This window comes from Pelodiscus sinensis, chromosome 22 (assembly GCF_049634645.1).
Source record: "Pelodiscus sinensis isolate JC-2024 chromosome 22, ASM4963464v1, whole genome shotgun sequence".
Taxonomy (NCBI): Eukaryota; Metazoa; Chordata; order Testudines; family Trionychidae; genus Pelodiscus; species Pelodiscus sinensis.
In genome coordinates this window covers 19334521-19358407 of record NC_134732.1, presented here as the reverse complement: position 1 = coordinate 19358407, position 23887 = coordinate 19334521, and the positions used below count along the sequence as shown (strand labels likewise).

The 23887-nt window shown below is 44.6% G+C and overlaps 1 protein-coding gene across 5 annotated transcripts in view; it reads right to left on the bottom strand.

Annotated features, from left to right (window-relative positions):
* Positions 1 to 5575: 5575 nt before the first annotated feature.
* Positions 5576 to 23887, bottom strand: part of OLFM1 (olfactomedin 1) — a 77899-nt gene continuing 59587 nt past the window's right edge. For all 5 annotated transcript variants that reach the window (XM_025183480.2, XM_006120754.3, XM_006120753.2 and 2 more), the window contains exons 5-6: positions 19172 to 19278; positions 5576 to 7270 (exon numbers count right to left, since the gene is read on the bottom strand). In XM_025183480.2, coding sequence (XP_025039265.1) covers positions 6596 to 7270; positions 19172 to 19278 — 782 coding nt within the window. In that variant the 3' untranslated portion in view covers positions 5576 to 6595. The remainder of the gene's footprint in view (positions 7271 to 19171; positions 19279 to 23887) is intronic.

Genomic DNA, 23887 nt, shown 5'->3' with positions numbered 1-23887 from the left:
TCAGGACCTGACCGATACTGAACCGGAGAATTTGCCACAGGAGGTCAAAATTGTCCATCGGCGTTACTAACCCTCCCCCCGCTTACTGGGCTCTTAGAAGACATGTAGGGGGCAAATTAAAGCTAAATTACATCCACGAGGCTTGGCTCTCTCTTCTGTGCTGTTAACAAACTTTAGGGGACCACAGATTTCCATAGTCGGATGTCCATTTATCATGGGATGTGGCCAAGTTTCCTGTCTCCTTGTGGGGCTGTAAATTCACTGCTTGCAGAATTAATGGAATGCAAAACACCACAGATGTTGCCAGACCACAGAGCGTCAGATTAGAGGGGTTCAACTGGTACAGGCAAATTTAAGGCAATTTAATGTATGGCTCAGTTACAGAGCTGGCACTAAATATTGCTGTTGTAAGTGAATGCAGAACATAAGCCTGATAAATATCAGTGTGGGTTTCAGGGGAGGTATTGTCCTCAGTGCTTTTAAAGCAATGCCTTCTGAGATAGTAACTGCGCGCGCGCACACACACACACACACACACACACACACACACACAGGGTACATCTACCCAGTGGCGCTATTTTGGGATAATGTTCATTATCCAAAAATAGTGTTCTGCATGTCTTAACAGTACACCTGTTATTTCAAAATACATTCAAAATAATGGGCTTCTTATTCCAGCTTTCCATAAACCTCGTTGCACAGGGATTAAGGAAGAGGCTGGAATAGCCATTTATTTTGAAATAAGCTATGCAATTTGTGGAGGACAAATTGCACAGCTTATTTCAAAGTATGTGCTACTGGGTAGACTGTACACACACACACACACACACACACACACACACACACACACACTCAGGCTATGTCTAGACTGCATCCTTCTGTCGACAGAGGCATGCAAATCAAGCACATCGAAATTGCTAATGAAGCAGTACATTAAATATCCTGTGCTTCATTAGCATAAACATGGCTGCTGCTTTTTTCCAAAATGGGAGCTTTTTTGGAAAAAAAACCCCAAATCAGCAGACTAGCCGTGGATCTGTCAAAAATAAACCCTTTTTCGACAGCTTCTTTATTCCTCAAAAAATGAGGTTTACAGGATCTGTCAAAAAAAGGTTTATTTTTGACAGATCCGCATCTAGACTGCTGTTTTTTTCGAAAAAGCTCCATTTTGAAAAAATGCGGTGGCCATGTTTATGCTAATGAAGCACGGGATATTTAAATCCCTGCTTCATTAGCAATTTTGATGTGCCTAATCTACATCTCTCTGTCGACAGAGAGGTGTAGTCTAGGCACATCTACAGACACACACACACACACACACACACACACACACACACACACACACTCAGGCTATGTCTAGACTGCATCCTTCTGTCAACAGAGGCATGCAAATCAAGCACATCAACATTGCTAATGAAGCAGTGATTTAAATATCCTGTGCTTCATTAGCATAAACATGGCTGCCGCTTTTTTCTGAAATGGGAGCTTTTTCGGAAAAAAACCCCAAAATCAGCAGACTAGCTGTGGATCTGTCAAAAATAAACCCTTTTTCGACAGCTTCTTTATTCCTCAAAAAATGAGGTTTACAGGATCTGTCAAAAAAAGGTTTATTTTTGACAGATCCGCATCTAGACTGCTGTTTTTTTCGAAAAAGCTCCATTTTGAAAAAATGCGGTGGCCATGTTTATGCTAATGAAGCACGGGATATTTAAATCCCTGCTTCATTAGCAATTTTGATGTGCCTAATCTACATCTCTCTGTCGACAGAGAGGTGTAGTCTAGGCACATCTACACACACACACACACACACACACATACACACACACAAAAGGTTGGGCAATTTATTGCAGCAAGCCACTGACTTCCACTGTGAAATGCCACCACATTGGGCCTGGTATATTTCATGAACCAAATAATTAAGCTAATAGAAATGAATCATTCTGGGATGCATTTGCCTCAGAATGGCTCACTCACTAAGAAAACGAATGCATATCAAAGCTATATTACCATATGGCGTTCATTTATAGAATACGCACATCAGGCTAATAGAACAAAGACTGCAGGCAGTTTGATCACTTTTCTCACCTCATTGACTTTGGCACAGGGTTATGGGGGGAGCTATTTGGGCTTTGTAATGTTCAAGGACACCAGGTTGGTTCGGTTTTGTATTAAAAGATTTGGACGAGAAAAAGGAATTTGAATATAGTGTCTATGCAGAGGCAATCTAGCGGTTTTATGTGTGGCATGTGAGTCATGCGAGCGAAATATACCTACGGTAACAGTTATCATTCACATCCATAAAGGGAATGAGAGAGAGACAAAGATATGTCCTGATACACATACCTAGCTGAGCAATTCACGTGTTCTTGATGCAGAAAGGGGTTTGTAGGCTGTTGAAGTTCCTAGGAAGCTTGCTGATGATTTCAGTGGGGTTTGGATCGGGCTCAAAATCTTTAAAAGAACAGCTGAGCTCTTGTCAAATGAGTTCCGGCTCACGGAATGTACTTGTTCCGTGGCTACAAATGCAGATGCTTTAAAGGCTCCTGGCATCACAGATTTTTTTTCCCCCTGCACATCAAAAATCAATGCGGTTGCCAATTATAGCAGGATTCTTCCCTTTTTTAGCTTCTAGAAAGGAAAACCATTGCTTTGAATCGATGAGACCAACAAATGCAGCAATTCAGCACATTGCGTGTGTGGTATAATCAAATGCCCGGAAAGCAGCCTCCAGGCCCGACAGGAGCCCTAATTTCAGTAAGTCATCACCTTGGCGGGAGGCCAAGATTTACTCACCCAGCTCAGAAATCAAGTTGTGAAGAAACGTTCTTTGCCCAGGATGCCCTTCCATTTGGGAGAAAATAGCCTTCTGCTCATGCTTCATTTTTTTCCCCTCCCTTCCCTAGCTACTGAAATTATGCAGGGATTATGTATTTGTGCCAGGAGGACGAAGCCCTGTATGTTCAATTTATTGCAATTGCATCTCTTGGCTGTTCAATTTTCTACTGAGGCCTCACTATTACCAAAGTGGGCGGCACTACCATGGACACCCCCGTGTGAAAGTCTGCCTAATTTAGGCCAAAGTAACATAGTTGGACTCATCATCCTTAGCCGAGACGCCTGATGGCTGGGGTGGCAAAACACGTTTATCCCCTTCTTTGCTTCTTGGAAAGGAATATAAGTTTATCACAATAAAAGAAGCTTTCTTAGAATGGGTGTAAGGGGAGGAGTTGAATTCAATGGGGCTTCTAACATAGGTGAGACTCTCAGAATCATAGAACACTAGAACTGGAAGGGGCCTCATGGGGTCATCAAGTCCAGTCCCCTGCTCTCACGGCAGGAACAAGCACCATCTAGATCATCCGTGACAGATGCCTAGACTAGTTCTATGTTATAAGTACACTCTTTCCAGCCTGTATGTCCTATAATGGACTCAATAAAGGGATCTCAGACGCCAAGACTGGCTTGTATGTGGTTCGTCCTTCTCCTGCATTAGTCTCCAGGACATTGCAAGATGCCTTAATACCATTTCTGATGGTCAGAAGCAACTGGGACATGTCCTTGGGGAAGGAATGACAATGGAGCACCTTGTGTTTCACCTGATGTGATGGGTCAACCAAGCAGTGATTAGTCAGCAGAGGGCAGGAGAGTGAATCTGGTTATTGGGACGGGTCATCAAGGGAGCATCTACACTGCAGGGCTTAACTCGAAATAAGCGATGCAATTGAGCTACGTCCATTGCGTAGCTTATTTCAAAATAGGGAGCATCTACACAGCACGTACTTCAAAATAACTGCTTGCTGTGTAGACGCAGACTAAGTTATTTCGGAATAGCACTAGTTATTTCAAAACAGTGTTGCGGTGTAGACGTATCCCAAGAAGGGTCCTTGGGAGTCAGGGAAGAATGGCTCAAGGAGGCCAGGTGTCCACAGATCATGGTTTTATCATTAGGAGGTGCATATTGACACCACAAAGTGGCCAGGCCCCTCGAGCATGAGCAGAGTCAGCTGTCGTACACCTGGGATTACTTGAAGGCAGGAGCTGGCATGCCATTGCATGGCTCCACCCCATGGGCATGTCACAACTGGCAAAGGCGAGACATGACTGTCTTGCGCAGCATTGAACCTACTGTCTCTGACCCCTGGTCGGGGATCATCAGAGGCAAGATTGAGCCATTCTGAGCATTGGGGTTTCGTGTCTTTCAAGAAGGAGGACAGTTTCCTCATGCTACAATTGTTACAAAATACTAGTAGACTTAGGTCTTGAAACCGCTGCAGTTTCAATCTTCAAGGCTCACAGTCTTCCCCTCTGATGAATCTGGTGGAAAGAGGCCTTGTGTTGAAGGCCATTCTGAAATCCAAAGGATTTAGTCCGCGATGTAGAACAGGAACAGCGTGGCACTGCTGTCTGTCTTTGCTGGCAATGTATCGACGAAGCATCGATGCTTTGCTTCTTTTTTGTAGTCGAGCCGGTTTATACGAACGAAGGGAGGAACTTAACCTCCTTAAAACAGAAGACACTCAGCCTCGTGTTTCGAGTACGGGGTGTGCATCGCAGCCCATGAACTCTGCCTGATGTCTATGTGTGCTTCACTCAGCTTGCTTTTCACTGCCCAAATCCCAGGGGCCAAGTCCTGACATCGAAATGCAACCACCTGCTGCTTTGAAGGATGCACACTGGGGGTATGTCTACACTACCCTCCTAGTTCGAACTAGGGTGGTAATGTAGGCATACCGCACTTGCAAATGAAGCCCGGGATTTGAATTTCCCGGGCTTCATTTGCATAAGCGGGGAGCCGCCATTTTTAAAACCCTGCTGGTTCGAACCCCGTGTAGCGCGGCAACACGGGGCTCGAACTAGGTAGTTCGAACTAGGCTTCCGGGCTATTGTTCTCAGTATGCAAGTCCTCCCCCTTTCAGTCATCCCGCACACAAGATTGTGCTCTCCATTCTATCTTTGTGCAACCATTTGTCACTATTAATTTACGGCAGTTGTACTCCCCACGTCAGCAGTTTTCAACTTTTTTTTCTCATGACCCCGTTGAAGAAAATTGTTGGTATCCAGGAGCCAACATCATCTGACTAGAGTGTGGGCTCCGAGATGGGGCTGAGGATGAGAGTTTTGAGGTGCTGGAGGGGGCTCCAGCTTTGGGGGGGGAGGGTTGGGGCAGGAGGGGCTGATTTTGAGCAGCTCTCGGTCAGCGGGAAGGGGAGGGGGGGCTAAGGCAGCTTCCTGCCTCTCCTGGCCCCGTAGACTCTGCTGCACTCCAGAAGGAGCCAGCAGCAGGTCCCCAGCTAATGGGAATGCTGAGATAGTGCTCAGAGCAGGGACAGTGCATGGAGCTCTGTGCACTCCCCCCTCCCCTAGGAGCTGAGTCTGCTGCCAACTGCTTCTGGGGCGCAGCGCAGTCTGCAGTGCCAGAACAGGCAGGAAGCTGCCTTAGCCCCCCGTTGGTCACCTGATCCCCCTGCAGCAACGAGACCCAAGACCCGACATTCCACCACCCAGCACTGGGTCGTGACTCATAATTTGAAAACCACTGCCCTACATATCCAGTACACAATAAGCAAAGCAGGGATGTCTCCTAATATTTTTATTGTTCCTTAGATAACTGTGGATAGTACAAAGTTTTCCCCTTTAAAAAAAATCAATTTCCTTCACAATTCCATCTCCCGAAGACTTCTTATGGGAATCTGATGCCACAGAATATCCACAGAAGCTATGTCCATCAATCATAATATTATGTAGGTATTATAATAGTAATCTAATATTTTTTAAATTATCAACATGAAATTAGTTACCTGTGTATAAGGGGTGAACACTGATTCATTGTATTTTTTTTTTTTTTTTAGAAATGAAACCATCATTTAGTAATCCAAACTACGTCATTGCATTTACAACATTCATTGCATAAACTAGACAGACAAAGTTTTGCCACCTCCGGTAAGTAACAGACATACATGATACAGTATATTTGCTGAATACATAAGTTCAAACAATATGGGTACAACAACTTGTTCATAATACATACTGAAACCATCGTGTTTAATAGATACTAAGACACAGATCCATGAGCTACTTTGAGTCTCAGCACAGTTAATCTAAGAGACAAAAACACAGTTGAGAGACAGTAGCTGCAAGGGAATGCAAGTAAAACCAACCAGTGTTAGTCTCACCAAACACCAAGATAGCTTTTCCACTTAGAAATACAAATCACACATCCATCAGAGTTGACCGTGATGCAGGAAAATGTCCATGCAACTCACATAGAGTTAGAGAGAAATTCTCCCCAGTGCTAATTTCCAACAGTCATTGCCTTACTTCTTTAGCATGTTCAGTAGATTTGCTATGGGAACCAAAAGCAAAACAAAAACTGGAGTGTTTCTTTTCAGTGCAGTTCCAGCTGCAAGTATATGATTATTCTTAAGTCTCTATAACACAGACTTGGATGTCTAGAAATGTAGAGGTAATGCTCAGGTGTATGCTGTATAATCCTCTGTGAAGTTATTCTTTATTTTGGCAGCCGTTTGTTTTTTAAATAAGAGTGTTTCCTCAATATTGGTAATTTTTTTTAAATTAGTTTCTAGACAAAAGCAGACTACAATTCATCAGACCTGATGACATGGAAGAGGGTGACGTTGTAAAGTATCTGATGCCCGTTGTTCCAGGCGTAGAGGGCTCGGTCCTTAGGGTTGTAGTCTAACATGGAAATGTGTGAGTATTTGTTTTGGAACGGGATGTCAATGTACTCGTAAGTGGATGCGTTGGTCTGGTAGGCGTAGTGCACCTTGGTTCCTCCCGAGTACCCGTTGGTGACGTAGAGCGTACCGCATATGATGAAGGCCTCGCCGGCACTGCGTTTCGGGTAGCTGGTATTCCAGGTTTGCAGGCTCTGGAGGGTGTTGGGATCCAGCTTGCTAATAACAATGTTCCCCGCATTTTGATTGGTGGCATAGACAGCCCACAAGCCATTTTCATCCACCATGAGGTCAATGTCGGAATGGCCTCCCCAGGCGTAGTGGTACATGTTGTTGTAACCAGCATAATCCAGGCTGCGCGTCTTGAGGATGGTCTCGGTTTTCAAATCAAACCTGATGATGATGTGGCTTTGGTATTTATTGAAATAGATCGAGCCATTGTAGACCACTTGGCCTGTGCCAGACCAGGGGTGAGGGAGACGGTGAGAGGTGAAATTGTCTGTATTCATGAAATCCGACATGCTTTTGTACTCGCGGACAAAGCGGTTGTTGTGGTAACTGTCCATGTACCAGACCTGGGCAAACAATGGAAAAATTTCATGTTACAAGGCAGCAGAGAACCATCATAACATATGAGCAATAGAGAGAGAGATTTTTGTCCCCTCCTTCCCCCTCCTTCTTGAAGATATGGAGGGCGACAGCATCATGAGTCATATTAGGGAGCAATCGGAAGACTAAACTAAAGAAGACTCACTTTGAGGAGAAAACTCTGCCCCTCTTTTCCTATGGGGGTCTCATTACACTTGCAAGGAATTGGGTGACTGGCATGGACAGAGGAGAAAGCAAATGGCACATTAGGGTGCATGAGGAGAAGCATTGCCGACAGATCTAGGGAAGTGATTATTCCCCTTTATTTGGCACTGGGGAGGCCACATCTGGAGTACTGCATCCAATTCTGGGGCCCCCATTACAGAAAGGATGTGGATGCATTGGAGAGAGTCCAGCCCAGATGATTACTGGGCTGGAACACATGACTTACGAGGAGAGGCTGAAGGATCTGGGCTTGTTTAGTTTGCAGAAGAGAAGAGTGAGGGGGGATTTGAGAGCAGCCTTCAACTACTTGAAGGGAGATTCCAAAGAGGAGGGAGAGAGGCTGTTCTCAGTAGTGATGGATGCAGAACAAGGAGCAATGGTCTCAAGTTGCACTGGGGGAGGTCTAGGTTGGATATTAGGAAAAACTATTTCCCTAGGTGGGTGGGGAAGCGCTGGGATGGGTTCCCTAGGGAGGGGGTGGAATCTTCATCCCTAGAGGTTTTGAAGTTCTGGCTTGACAAAGCCCTGGCTGGGATGATTGAGTTGGGGTTGGTCCTGATTTGGGCAGGGGGCTGGACTCAGTGACCTCCTGAGGACTCTTCCAACCCGTGGATTCTATGACAGACTCTTTCTGGCCTGGCCTGGCTTTGCCCTCCAGCTCATCAGCCAAACATCTATTCGAAGACCCTGCTTATTCAGAAATGGTAGGGAGGCCCGCAGTTATTAACAGTAGGTCTTCTCATGCACAGACACCAAGGATCACAAGAAATCCAGAGCAAATTGCTAGGGAGAGCGGCTGTAATTAGCAACCTCCTTGAAAGTGATGCATTGGGAGGAGGCTACCAATGATCAAAAATGTCGGTCAACAATTTAAAACTCAACTGATTAGTTAACTAGCGCAGAAAAGCTTTCCAAGCTGGGGAGGCTATGTAACGGCGCGTTGGGGTCCCCCGTCTCCTGCACCCCGAAATGGCACAAACAGACCGCACCAGCCAGTAGAATTGAGGAAGTTTATTGCCTCTCCAGGATACAGCACAGCACAGATGTAGTCTGGTCACAGAGCTGGGCTAGGATGCCTCAGGCCCCCTTGAGTTGGGGGGAGACTGGGCCCCTAAACTCCAGCTCCTCTCCCTAGGCTGTCTCATCCATCCTCACAGACAGCCACCAACCAACTAACCAACTTCCAGCCCTGCCCCCCAGCCAGGGCAGCATCCACCTTCCTTTGTTCCTCTCCATGGGGGGTGTCTGGCCCCTGGATCAACAAGTTTGGCATTACCTCTGCGTAGCGAGGTTTTCCCTGCTGGGTCTTGCTCCAGACAGCAGGGGTCACCACAGCCCAGCAAGTACCCCCACTACGTCACAGGCTAACATCTTCCCAGATGCTCTGTAATAAATCTATTACCTTGAAGTTTCAGGTAGCTCTCTTTGTCCTTTGAAAGGGCAATTAATACACAGGTTTTATCCAGGCAGACTGGGATGTTATGCTGATACCTCTTTTGGCTTCCTGCAGGCCTCATCAGGGCAGCATTTATTAAATTATATCATCTGACGAGTGGAACTCCATGAATTTGGCATGCACAAGAATATGAATGCAATCACTCATTGTCAAGGAAATTCATTGGAAATTCCTTATCCCCTTTAAATATCACACCCTCCTGTTTCAAAAGCTCAAAGCAGTCTTCTATGACACAATAGATAAAGACATCAGAATCTTGCTATTGTTAAATTATTGGTTGATGGTGGAGATATTTTAGATTATTACTTAAATGCCAGTTCACTAGGGATACTGTCTAGACTTCTTACAAAATGCTTGAGTCATTTGCAACCAGTATTGAAGCAAATTACAAAGCAATACAGTGAGCGTGGAGAAAATAAATCTGTCCTGCTGGTGACATTTTGTATGCAGCTGCCTAACAATAAGACAGCTGGTTTCTACATCAAAAATTGTATGAGCTAGCAGAGAGATAATAAACGAAACCGTACTAGAGATGACTTTTGGGAGGTATATTTCCACGTCTTAAACAAATACAACTTCTGCCCGCATGGTCCTTGTGAAACCTCTATTGAGTTCTGTGTAGTGAGACTGAGCAGAGGGATGTCAACGGGAAAACTCCTGTGAACTGTAGGGCTACGACTACACTGGCACCCTTTTCCGGAAATGCTTAAAACGGAAAACTTTTCCGTTATAAGCATTTTCGGAAAAAGCGCGTCTACATTGGCAGGATGATTTTCCGGAAAAGCTCTTTTTCTGGAAAAGCGTCCGTGGCCAATCTAGACGCGCTTTTCTACAAAAAATCCCCGACCGTCATTTTCGTGATCGGGGCTTTTTTGCAGAAAGAAATCTATGCTGTCTACACTGGCCCTTTTCTGGAACAGTTTTCCGGAAAAGGACTTTTGCCTGAACGGGAGCAGCATCGTTTTTCCAGAAAAACTCTGACAATTTTACAGTAGATCGTCAGTGCTTTTCCGGAAATTCAAGGGGCCAGTGTAGACAGCTGGCAAGTTATTCCGGAAAAGCGGCTGATTTTCTGGAATAAGTGGCCAGTGTAGACACAGCCTAGATGTGCCTAGGAGACAGTGCTAAACCCAGATTTGGAATAGAGCAAGGTTTGGAATTCTGATGGTCGGTTGAAGTTTTGGCCCCACAGAAGTTAATAACAGAACTCCTAAGGCGAGGATTTCGCTCCAGGGGTGCGTCTAGACTGGTAAGATATTGCTCAAAAGTGCCCGCTTTTGTGCAAAAACTTGCCAGCTGTCTACACTGGCCACTTGAATTTGCACAAGAGCACTGACTTTGTAATGTACAAAATCAGTGCTTCTTGCTCAAATTCTCTCATGTTCCCGCTCAGGAAAAAGCCCTCTTGCGGCCAGCGTAGACAGGGAAGAACTGTTTTGCGCAAAAAAGCCCTGATGGCTAAAATGGCAATGGGGGCTTTCTTGTGCAAAATCATGTCTAGACTGGCCATGGATGCTTTTGCGCAAAAGCATCTTTTGCGCAAAGGCATCCATGCCAATCTAGCCACGCTTTTGCGGAAATACTTTTAACGGAAAAACTTTTCCGTTAAAAGTATTTCCGCAAAATCATGCCAGTCTAGACGCAGCCCAGGAGTTCAGGCTTAAATTGAAGAGCACGGATTGACCTCGTGAGATTGTGACTCAATCTGTACTAGAAAATAGATACCTTTTGGTTCTGGAATCATAACTCTAAGGGGTGGCATTAGAATTGTAAGGAGTGGTCAAACCCAGAGATTTCATTCTAATCTCCATTGTCAGGGCTTGATATGCATGAAGCGCCAGTGAATGGGGCGCATGGAGCAACCAGCTGAAATCTACTCACCACAGGTGAGTAGATTCAGCAGTTTGTTGAGCCCTGTCCATTGCCATCTGAAATTTGAAAGGGATTGGATTGAAATCCCTGGCTCGAACCCATCTCTAGTTTGATTCATTGTCCTCAAAAAATGTCCCAGGAAATATTTGTCAGTTTAACACAGACTTTGTTTTGATCAAAGATGGAAAAGGACAATTATGCTGCTTCCAGAAGAAGCTGCCCTGCTTTGTGTACCCAAACACGCATTAGGGCTGTGTCTACACTGGCACCCTTTTCCGGAAAAGGGATGCAGATTAGCCAAGTCGGAATTGCAAATGCAGTGGGGATTTAAAATTTCCCCACTGCATTTGCATGAACATGGCTGCCGCTTTTTTCCGGCTCGGGGCTTTGCCGGAAAAAAGCGCCAGTCTAGACAGGGATCTTTCGGAAAATAAAGCCTTTTCCGAAAGGTCCCTTATTCCTCTTAAAATCAGGAATAAGGGATCTTCCGGAAAAGGCTTTATTTTCCGAAAGATCCCTGTCTAGATTGGCGCTTTTTTTCGGAAAAGCCCTGAGCCGGAAAAAAGTGGCAGCCATGTTCATGCAAATGCAGTGGGGAAAATTTAAATCCCCACTGCATTTGCAATTCCGACTTGGCTAATCTGCATCCCTTTTCCGGAAAAGGGTGCTAGTGTAGACACAGCCTAGATGTAACTGAAAATGCATGGAACATCCCCTGATCAGTGTTACCAAGGTTATGTGAAGTCATCGGCTCAGGTATGGATATACAGGTTGACCCTCTCTAGCCTAGAACTCTCTGGTCCAGAAACATCTGTCATACAGAATGGTTTTAGTTAGCCAGATGGCCACTTTTCATGGGTGTGACCAAGTTTCCCTCGGTCCCATAATGTTTCTTTACAGCCACCAGTCCTGGATCTCAGTGCTCTGTGCTGTTATTTAGCTCTAATTGACCCCTCGTGTCTTCTAAGAGCCCAGTAAGCAGCGGAAGTGTTGGTAACTCTGTTAGACAATATTGACCTCCTGTGGTCTGGAAAATTCTCTAGTTGGAACCGGTCAGGTCCTGAGGGTGCCAGACTAGAGAGGTTCAACCTGTACAGTGTTTGGTTGTTTATCTTAGAATGTGAACATTTGAGAGCTCTGCAAAACATCGGCCCTAAACTTCAAAGGTAGCCCAGATTTGAAACATTCTGTGAACCGGGATGAAGATGTTCCATGCACTTCCTTTGACAGGCCTGAGAAGATCCCAGATGGAAGAAGACACCAATTCCCTTGAGGAAAAGGGTTGGTAGGTTCTTAGAGACAAGCCATCTTGGGAGACGGGATATGGAGCAGAGGCGTAGAGAGGGGGGACAGTTGTCCCCGGGCGCCATGCTAGGGGGGCACCAATTTAGTCCCCTTCTGCTCCTCCTGTCATCCCTCGGCTCGCCTGCTCCTCTTCTGCTGCCTCTCTGCCCCCAGTCCGACCCTCCTACATCTCCATCAGTGGGTTAGTGCATGCAGGGACTCAGTCCCAAATTGGAGGGGGAGGGGGAAGATGCAGTACAAGCTCCCCCCCATCCTTCCAGGGTCGGGCTCAGTTGTGTGCCAGGTTCGGGGCCCTGCTGTGCGGCAGGGGGTGGGGGTGTTGCAAATTTTGCTTTTGCCCCCAGGTGCATAATACCCTCACTATGCCTCTGATGTGGAGTTTCTCCTTTCAAAGGTGGAGTTTATTGAATTAGGGTCTCTAAAAAACAACGAATAGTCCTGCAGTCCCGTAGAGACTAACACAAAATGTGGATGGTATCCTGAATAAGGTAAAATATTTGTTAGTCTGTAACTGAAAAAACTTTATTTTTTTGGCTAACACAGATACCCTTCTGAGATGACTGAATTTACCCAGGAAATGACAATACTTTATAAAAAATGAGAAACTGAGCCATCTTATTGCTCTGCTGCTCCTGTTTCATTATTTGGCATTAAAAAGTAATACATGCCAAATACGCTGGGTACTTTTAAAACCAGAAAAGCAGAAACCCTTGCTATAATTCTAGCATTTTAGGGTGGCTGACTGTGATGAGTTTCTTTGCTTCAGAACACAAGAGATTGATAGCACTGTTTCAAGCCAGGCATGGTGCAACCTGGCTTTGAGTGAGTTTCTTCCACACACTGCTCCGCCCACGCTCATCAATCCTAGCCTTCAACGTCCTCTTGCCATTTCATTGCCGGACTTCTCCCAGGAGATTCACAATCAATCATGCCTAGTTGAGTTCAGTGATATTATGATATCAAGAAACGACTCATTTAGGGATCTGAACAGACGAACACCTGCCAAACTTATTGTGCATTGTGATGCAACTCAGAGAGGACCAGCATTTTGGTCACACCTGCCATCAGCATCAAACTCTGCCAATGAACCCATGAAATTCCTAGCATGTTTCAAATAAAAGCAATTGTATGTACTTCTAAACGTAGAGCTACAATCCCTAGAAAATCTTGCTACTCCCTTGTACCTGTTGTGATCAGGACACAATAAGTCATTCTTCCACTCTACTCTACGCTGATTGGGCCTCAACTGGAATATTGAGTCCAGTTCTGGGCACCACATTTTGAGAAAGATGTGGAGAAATTGGAGAATATCCAGAGAAGAGCAACAAAAATGACTGAATGTCTAGAAAACATGAGCTATGAGGGAAGACTGAAAGAACTGGGCTTGTTTAGTTTAGAAAGAGAAGACGGAGGGGACATGATAGCGGTTCTCAAATATCTAAAAGGGTTTTATAAGGAGGAAGAAGAAAAACTGCTTCTTGTCCTATCCTTAGAGGCCAAGGAGAACAATGGGCTTAAATTGTGGCAAGAGAGGTTGAGGTTGGACATTAGGAAACCTTCCTAAATGGCAGAGTGGTTAAATACTGGAATAAATTGCCTGGGGAAGTTGTGGAATCTCCATCACTGGAGATATTTAAGAGCAGGTTAGACAGAAACTGGCTATCTAATATGCTCTTGAATATTTTCAGTGATGGAGATATTTAAGGGATGATCTAGATAGTATTTGGTCCTGCCATGAGGGCAGGGGACTGGACTCGATGACCTCTCAAGGTCCCTTCCAGTTCTAATGTTCTATAATTCTACAGACACTAAAATCATCTACTGGAGAAAAGAAACTGTGTGTGATAACTATTAAAAGGAGGCTTCTTAGATGCTAATACAAATAATTAATAATAATGATAGACAAATAGCTTTCTGAAGATGCTAAGAGCCACAGAAGGCCCTTGCAATTCAATTGGACAATTAGAGTTCATTTTAAAGATATAATTGGCCATTTTCTCTTTTTGCGCCAGTGTAAATCTGGAGTAGCTGCACTAACATCAGGGAATTGAGTAAATATGCCAAAATGTAGCCCATGCAGAATAATCCCGTGTTTTATCAAGAGGAAAATGAAACGTGATGTGAGTACAGGGTTCTTCTCCATAATTACATTTTTAATTACGATGCGCATAAAGTTTGGTTTAATTATTGCCCGATGTTATATTAGATGGATCCTGTGCAGCCAATCATCTTGCTCAACAGCTGGCCATAAGCACTTCAGTTAACAAGCCAGACAGACAACTTCATTGATTATGTACTTTAAAAATCCCTGTAAGTTTATGGATAAGCAAGACCCGGATTGACGGCAGAACACGATAGGCCTGCTCTGTGAACCAAGAAGCATAGAGCAGAAGAATAGTAATGAGCAACAAGACACTGTCACTTTGCTCTCCCAACCTCCACCAGATACAGAGATTAAATCTGCTTCCATTCGAAAGTACTACAGCAATAAATTTGCAGCGGATGTTTGGCACCCGATCGCTGGGGCCCAGTCTTGAAAATCAGCATTTTTGTTTCAGTTTGGTATTTATCATTATATGGCAACAGAGGCTGGTTCCTTTTGACATAACCGCTCATCATGTCTTAAGGTCTGCACCACTGATGCCTGTAATGGGAATACCTTGGACTAAAATAAAACCCTTTTCATCATAATTTTAGATCATGCAGTTGACTCCAACTCTATGCATCTGTGAAACTCCAGGTCCTTGTCCAAGAGACTCTAAGGCCAGATGCGACGAGGAGTCCTAAGGCCAGATGGGATCATGAAGTCATCTAATCTCACCGGCCATTAAATTTCACCCAGGCACCTCTGTACTGATCCCAGTAACTTGCTCGTTCACTAAGGCATATCATCCCATTTTGATCAGAACACATCAAGAGATGCAGAGTCCACCATTCCCCTTGGCTAATCACGCTCATTGTTCAAAATCTGAGCCTTATTTCCAGTTTGAATCTGTCTGGCTTCAGCTTTCAGCCAAGGGTGTAGGAGTAAAGAGCCTTTTTGTACCCAATAATGTCTCTCTCTGAAGATCTTTATAAAAAAGAAGGAATGATTTGATTACAGCGTATAAACTAACCAGATTAGGAAATAGTCTAGTAGCACCTTAAAGACTAACAAAACATGTAGGCTACGTCTACGCTACCTTTTTTTTTCAGCAGAAGATATGCAAATTGTGCTCTCATTTGCATATCTTCTGCCAATCCTTTTTGCGGAACATATTTTGCTGCTAAAAAGCCCCATGTAGACAGGGTCATTAGTCGGAAAAAAACCCTTTTGAGTAAGATCCTGTAAACCTCATTTTTTGAGGAATAAGGAATCTTGCACAAAAGGGTTTTTTTCTGACAAATGGCCCCGTCTACATGGGGCTTTTTAGGGGCAATTTGCGTATCTTCTGCCAAAAAAAATGGCAGCATAGACGTAGACATAGATGGTTTCATGAGCTTTCGTGGGCACAACCCACTTCTTCAGATGACTGGAGTATTAGAAGTCCAGATCCAAGAATAAATAAGGGAAGGGAAGATGGCGGGGGAGGAGGAAAAAAGGGGAAAAATAGAGAAAGAAGAGAGAAAAGAGAAAGAAATAAAAAAAACCTTCCTTATTCCCTAAGGGTATGTCTACACTTGCACCCTATTTTGAAATAGGGATGCAAATGCAGCAATTCGAAATTGCAAATGAAGCCGGGATTTAAATATCCATTTGCATAATCGTGTTATGGCGCTATTTTGAGTTAGTGCTGTTTAATAACTGTTAAACCTAATTGTATGAGGAATAAGGGTTATTTTGAGAGAAGGGATTTCTCTTGAAATAACCATGTCTACACAGCGTCTGTTAATTCGAAATAGCGCTAACTCGAAATAGTGCCATAACGCGATTAGGCAAATGAAACGCGGGATATTTAAATCCCAGCTTCATTTGCAATTTCGAATTGCTGCATTTTCATCCCTATTTTGAAATAGGGTGCAAGTGTAGACATACCCTTATTTATTCTTGGATCTGGACTTCTAATACTCCAGTCATCTGAAGAAGTGGGTTGTGCCCACGAAAGCTCATGATACCAGCAACATGTTTTGTTGGTTGTTTTTTAAGTTTTTCCTGTTACAGACTGATTGTCTAGTAAGAAGCACCTTAAAAACTAACTCAGCTACTCCTTTGAAGCTTTCTAACTAGATTAGGTTGGCGAGAGGAAGGGACAGATGGTCTTTATCTCTGCATAGTGCCCTGGGTTTTAATGCCTATGTTCAGAGCTAAGATGCTTCTCTGAAATGAAATCAACTTTGGAATCATCAGTAGGAATCTTTTTGTTAATAGGGTTCCTCCCTGTCTCAGCAAGAGAACCCCAAAAAAGAGTAGAGAATGACATTAATTTGCCTTCCCACCTCCTTTGACTAAGGCAGCATTAAACAATAGTGAATTTCCATTTAGCTGAGCTTTTTTTGATTTGTTTGTTTTGCCTCCTATAATGTCCTCAGCAAATGCCTTCAGATACTTTCTATTCCATCTCTCTTTGGAAGCCTAGATTGATTTTATTGGCTTCCTACCTCCTTGTGAGCAGAGCTGAACAGTCTGAATTGACAAGACCAAAACAGAACAAAACAAAAACCTCTCTTGATGCAGCAAATTAATTCTTCACAACAAGGAAGGTGGAGGAAGACAGAGGAGGGGGGATGTACATGGGTCAGACGACTTCATCGGAGATATGCACAGCAGTGTTATAGACACCAATCAGACTTCGATGGTCCCTTCTGGTTGGCTAATAACTATGGGCCTGATATTATACTGACTTGCACCTTGAGTCATCAGCTACACCAGAACGAGTGTGGTTCAAGTATGAAAAAATAAATCTAAACTTGAACACGCCAAATATTGGAGTCTCCCTTTCATCTGCTTTGTATAGGACACAACCCTGTTCATTAGGCTTTAGAAAATAAGGAAGCTTTGGGCAGGAAAGCCTTTACAAAAAAATCTTAGGGACCATTAATATATAGAGAATGGTCTTTTGCCATTAGCTGGCTAAATAGAAATTTGTACGCATCGGACCGATATGCAGCAAAAGGATTTTAACTCAAAGGTGATCATGAGAAGCTTGTTGGACATGTTTTGCCCTTGTAATCTGCTTGGAGCGTGCGGGTATTCAGCCTGAAATGGCCACTGTATTACTGAGCCCAGGTAAGACCGTGCTTTATAGGTTAACCAAAATAGGTAGGGCCGTTGAGAGGCCTGCTAAGAATGAGTTTGATGGGTCTCAGCCCAGTTCCCAGCTCACTCATGTCCTCTCCATTAAGAACCCGATGGTAACTGGCCCTACCAGGCCAACTTGGTTGGCCCTCTCAGTAGACAGAGGGTGTGTCTAGACTACATGGCTCCGTTGACGTTTACTAGACATAGCTGAGTTTACTAGACATAGGAAAATGAAGCGGTGATTTAAATAATCGCCGCTTCATTTGCATCAAAATGGCCGCCACGCTGCGCTGATCAGCTGTTTGGTGGCACAGCGCGGTAGTCTGGACACGCCGCGGTCGACAAGGGAAGGCCTTGTCGACTGCTCCAGTAAACCTCATTTCACGAGGCATAACTCATCTACGTGGCTCCGTCGACGGAGCTATGTAGTCTAGACATACCCAGAGTGAAGACCGACTGACGCATGGAGATGGAACTGCCCTCTCCTCCAGGGGGAAGTGACAGCATGCCAGAATTGAGGCAGGCTGTGGTGAACAGGAGAGGGAAGAAATTTGGCCCCCAATAGATCAACAGAGAACTTCAGTGGCTGTGAGCCTGGAACTTTTCCATAAGCAATAAAATTAATAGAAAAATAATGTAAAGAACAAAAGAAATAAGTAAGAACCAATAAACCTCAGATCTTTAGAAAAAACCAAAACAACAACAAAAAACAACCACAACCAAGAGGCAAAGTTGTCAGCCATGCTACAAAGTGTGTGGGTTGGAATGACTTGCAGTCAGTCCCTCCAAAGCTTTTGCCTGTGTAGCCGGTTGCTCCTCAGCCTGTTGTTTCGAAATAGCGGCACTACCGCTATTTCAAAATAATGACTCTCCAAGTCGACTCAGTAACACAGCCCACCTCATTTTGAGGTTTCCCTGTAGTGAGGACACTTTATTTCGATTTTGTTATTTCAGGAGTTATTAAACTCATAGGGCACGTCTACACTAGGAAACTATTTCGAAATAACTAACATTGATTTAATAAGTGCTGTGTGGATATGCATGCAGAACAGACAGGGCAGGCTTGCCGATGGGGAGGAACGGGTAAAGGGGGCAGCTTCCTGGGGGCCCACTGATTCAAAGGGCTCTGGGCCCTTTAAATCTCCGCTGGAGTGCCATGCCACACACTCCATGTGGCTCTGAGGGATGAGGGAGAGGTACCAACCTCCAGGAGGCATGGAGGGCTGGCTGTCCTCAGCTCCAGCCCTTCCACTCAAGGTCCAACCTCTTCCAAGAGCCTAGAGCCAACCCCAACACACACCTTGCCCAGGGGCCCACAGACTCTGTCGGCTTACTTGCAACAAGGTCAATAAAGCTGAGATGCGTTGTCTTTCCACAGTCTTCTGTGGACATTGGCTTGGACATGTGATGGTGGACTTCTAGTCAGAGTTTCAGTGCTTTGACTCAGAGCTCTGAGGCTAGGTCTACGCTACAGCTTTTTTTCGGAAAAAGCCATGCAAATTGCGCTCCACAATTTGGGTACCTTTTTCCGATCGCTTTTCCGGAAGAGGCTTTTCCATCATTTGGCCCCGTCTAGATAGGGCCAAATGGTGGAAAAGCCTCCTCTTTTGGTGGAGCCCATATCCCTCGTAGAACGAGGCATACAGGGCTCCCTGAAAGAGAGCATTTGCTCTTTTGCAAAAAAAAAGTGGAAGTGCAAACTCATTCTTTGGATGCAGCAGAGTTTTTCCGGGATACCTCAGAGTAGCCGTACCCTGAGTAACAGACTGGGGGGAGGGGAAGGATAGCAGGAGGGGAATATCATAATCTTACCTTGTTTTCACCTTCTGGAGCCAGAGGGTCTGTCATCCATGATCCAAACCTTGATCCAGAGGTTTTTATTGTGACGGGATCACTTATTCCTGTCAGCTTCCCACAAGCTGTAAAACAGTGGAAAGGGGGTGAGCAACGCAACAGAGGTGCGATTAGGCTTCAGCGCATGTGGCAGACCCACGATATTTAGACGGTCGCTGCTCTGAGGAGGGACACTGGCATTCAGGCGCGCCTGTGTCACTGTGACATTGCCTCTCTCTGCGGTTGATTTTAATTAAGGGCAATTAGACGGTGAACAAACTATCGGCTGCTTTTGTTTGGTTCATTCCACTTAATAGCAATTGTCCTTATCGCAGTGCCCCTCAGAAAACAAGTCTGCCTGAAAACAGACGCACTGCTAATGCTGTGGAATAGCAAATGAGGAGAAGAGTTAACCAGCGTCAGGCAGCCAGGTGGAGAAATTAGAGGAAAAGCAACAGCTCAGTGTTACTGTAATCGAGCTGGTATAGTTCATTCTGAGTCTCCAAACAGTCCTCTCATAGGTTACAAAGGAGGGGTATTACATATAAGTTATCTTCCCAGCAAAACTCTCGACCTGCGCCTGTCTGTCATCATCTCAGATACCATGGTGATGGGCACCTAAGCGCCTCACAAACAGGAATGACTTTTCCTCACACACAACCCACTGTAAGGCAGGAAATTCTCGATCCCCCATTTGTATGGGTGGGGAATTGAAACACAGCAGGCATGAGTCTGAGGGGCTGTGCCCCCTCGGCTGCTGCCTTTGGCTTCACCCGGAATTCTGGATGGTCAGCTCCAAAAATCAGGCCTGAGTGATTTGCCCATGGTCACACAGTGAGTCTGTGGCAGAGTCAGGAATGGGGGCCGGATCTCCCGATCACCAGTCGAGCGATATAACCATAAGGCCAGCCTCCCTGCCAAAACTAGTGAGCTTGGCAGAACTGGGATTTGAATCTGCACAAACACATGCACCTTGGAACTAACGTCTAAAGGCCAAATTTTCCGAAGGTATTTAGATGCCTCAGGCACCTAGAGGGATTTTCCAAAGCACCTAGGCTCCTAATTCCCATTGACTTCAAATGCAGTGAATTCACCAGGTGTTACATGCACTACGCCCTTTGGAACAGACACCCAACTGCATCTTTACGTGACTAAATACCTTTAAAAATCAGGCTCTGATGTCTTAACCACTCATCCATTCTCCTTCTGAATCAAACCCCTGTATCAATCTGTCCCTTCCAAGGTTCCCCACAGTAAAATATAATCTTGTATCATTCCCAGGCTTCACACACATGTATGCCTTCCGTGCTTCATTCTGCGCGTCTAAAAATATAGCCCTCTGGTGATTTCATATTTACAGTAATACCCGCAAGTTTCAGTAATGCAGCCATCGCCGGCTGTCAAAACGCTCACCTTTTAGCAGACACGCGCTAAAGAATGACCCGAGGAATGTCAAAGTTAGATGCAGCACAAAAATCTGCAAATCCCAAGGCAGGAGCAGCCATCTAAAACACTCGCACTGGTTCTGCCAAGCTGCTCTTGCAGAAGCCTGTCCTCAGTTCCCTGACATAAGGGTGGAAGAATGTGGCTAGCAATGCAAACTAAACTTGGGAAGGTGCCTGCTGGCTCTTCTTTAGGCTTTTAAACCCAGTCAAGGAGCAGGTTCCAGGAGTTAAGTGGAGCGCATGCTATGGCCAATGGATTTTGAAGCTTGCACGGAACAGCATATATGGTGTCTTTAGCCCAAATTGGAAATCTGCGGCTGGATCCTACAGGGTAAGTTGGCGCTAGCGTCACTGATTTCAGCAAAGCTGTGCTAGGTTTACAGAAGTTCATGATAAGACATTTGATTTTTAAGTACAGATTGAACCTCTTTAGTCTGGTACCCTCGTGACTGGACTGGAACTGAAACGGAGAATGTGCTGAACCATGGGAGGTCAATATTGTCTAGCAGCATGACCAACATTTCCACTGCTTACCGGGCTCTTAGAAGACATTTGGGGTAAATTAGAGCTAAAGAACAGCACAGAACATGGAGAACCAGGACTGGGGGCTGTAAACAACTTTATGGGACCGTGGGAAATTTGGCCACACCCATGATAAGTGGACATCCAGCCAATTAAAATCATGCTGGACCACAGATGTTGCCAGACTAGAGAATGCCAGACTAGAGAGGTCCAACTTGTATGTGCCTAAGATTTCTGGGATCACTATTCTTCAAGCTTTGCTTTGGTCTGTCCTAATTACAATAGACTTCCGATAATCCGGAACCTATGGGACCTAGGTGGTGCCGGATTATCAGATATGCCGGACTATCAGGAGGTACTATAAGCTGGTTATATATATACTGTATACATTATATACTGTATATAAAGTGTTCTTAACCCTGTTTATTGTACATACTGTATACAGTATACTGTAATGTTTTCGGGTTTTTAAGCCTTTTTTACTCTTTTTGCTCAGTTCAGCTGCTGCCGCTGTTACCTTGTGCCTCGTTTTTTGCCGAAGCTCACTCACTAGGCTCTTGCCATTTTGATGTTGGACTATCAGGAGTGCCGGACTATTGGATGCCGGACTACTGGAGTTTTACTGTAGCTACCCATAGGGTTTCTTAGCTATTCAGTAGTGGGTGCAGATGTGGTGTGAGACTGTCACCTCTGTTCCAGCCTCTGGAGCAGTGAAAAGGAACTCTGCATTGCCCTAAAAGCCTTGTCATTGTGAAAGATAATCATCAAGTTGTGAGCCCCATCTACTCCCCCCTCCCAAGCCCTGGCATGAGGGGCATAGTGCAGGTGTGATGAGAAGAACATATATGAGACAGGGACAATGACCCATCATGAAGCTTTATGGATCTTCTGGGCCCTCCTGTGGCCCACTGACCAGCACAGAGAGATTTCTGTAACTTAGGCCAGTTAGGGCTGAGTTATATCAGAGTGCCCGACGCAGCCTAGAATCCGGAAGGCAAAAGAAGTCTGAAAGCCATGTTAGCGACCCCACTGTAAAACTATAGTGGAGGAAAGGTGCTTTAGGCCAGTGTTTCTCAACCTGTGGTATGACTAACCTTAGGGGTATTCGAGAGAAGTCAGGGGGGGCACATCAACACAACTGAAATTTGGAGAAAACTGCATTTTTGTTTTAAGTCTTACAGCACTTTTTAATTTTTGTACTTTTTATACCCAACAATTTCATCGCCTGCCCGGCTACGATTAAGTTGTTTAAACAAATGTGTTGCAATGGTAGAAAAAAAATGTGTGTGCCTGAAAACTGTAGGTACTGGGGGTACTTATAATTGTTTTGTTTTGTTTTTAAAAAGGGGTACTTGATAAAAAAAAAAGGTTGAGAATCACTGCTTTAAGATCACAAGGTAAACCAGAGAAAGTCATTCTAAGGTGAGAAATGTAGCATCTACCTCTCCCAGCGACCTTGCAATCAACACTATGCCTTGTCCTAACTTAAGATTTTACAGTGGCATTGCTATTGGTGCTTCTTTTCTCAATAAACGCCCCCATCATGGTGCCAATGAAAACAAAGCCTTAGACAATATAAAGATACCACCGCCCTAGGGTGTGCCCTGTAGCCCCCATTGATAAAAATAGCATTTTTTGGCCAGTCCTTACTTCCCAGAGTAAAATCTCTCTCCCTGCCCCAGATTGTTCTGCATTGCCGCACATCTTCTGCCTTCCATCATATGTCTGATATGTTCGAAAGCAACTAATTGGGCTATTCTGAATGATTTCACCCCTGAGCAGTGGAGGGATGAAAATGGGGGAGAACATGAGCAAAAAGCCAAGCATCCACATGGCCCAAAATGTTAGATGAAGATGACATACTGGAGAAAGAATACAAAGAACCAAAAGAGTAAGCAGGTAATTTCTTGCAAAGTTTAGCTACACAAGGTCAGCCTTTGTCTACTGATCTTCCACATGCTCCTTGATATTATCCTACTAATATACTGCTTTCAGCGTAATCACTTTCCCGCTGTTTTCCTGGAAGGAATACTTGTATAAAGCCAATTGATTAAGAAATGCTGATACTAGTAAACTAACTGGCTGCGTCTAGATTGCATCCCTTTTTCGGAAAAGGGATGCAAATTAGACGTATCGCAATTGCTAATGAAGCGGGGATTTCAATCTCCCCCGCTTCATTAGCATAAAATGCCTGCCGCTTTTTTAAGGCATGGAGCTTTGCTGGAAAAAAAGTGCCAGTCTAGACGCGGCTCTTTCAGAAAATAAAGCCTTTTCCGAAAGATTCCTTATCCCTCTTATTTTAAAATTTAAATCCCCGCTTCATTAGCAATTGCGATACGTCTAATTTGCATCCCTTTTCCGAAAAAGGGATGCAATCTAGATGTAGCCATTTTGTTTGCAAGGAATTAGGCTACCACTCACTATGCATTTAGCTGGAGACACATTTAGAACAGTTCCCAGTGGGGCGCTGGGGTTGACTGTATTCCAGGCTTGGTGTCTCTTTCATGGATTACCTCTGTCATGAACCTCAAGTCCTGGCAGGCAAAATCTAGAAACCTAGAGCCAGGGATTCATTTTAGTTAGAAACAGGACTGAAAAGCACCTCCTGAGTTCTTGAGTCTAGTCCCTCCTATCGTAGGTTACCCCATTTTACAATCTGAATCATAAATGTGTCATGTCAATTCAGAGCCTACCACTTGAACAAGGACTTGTGTTTTGGACTCTCAGA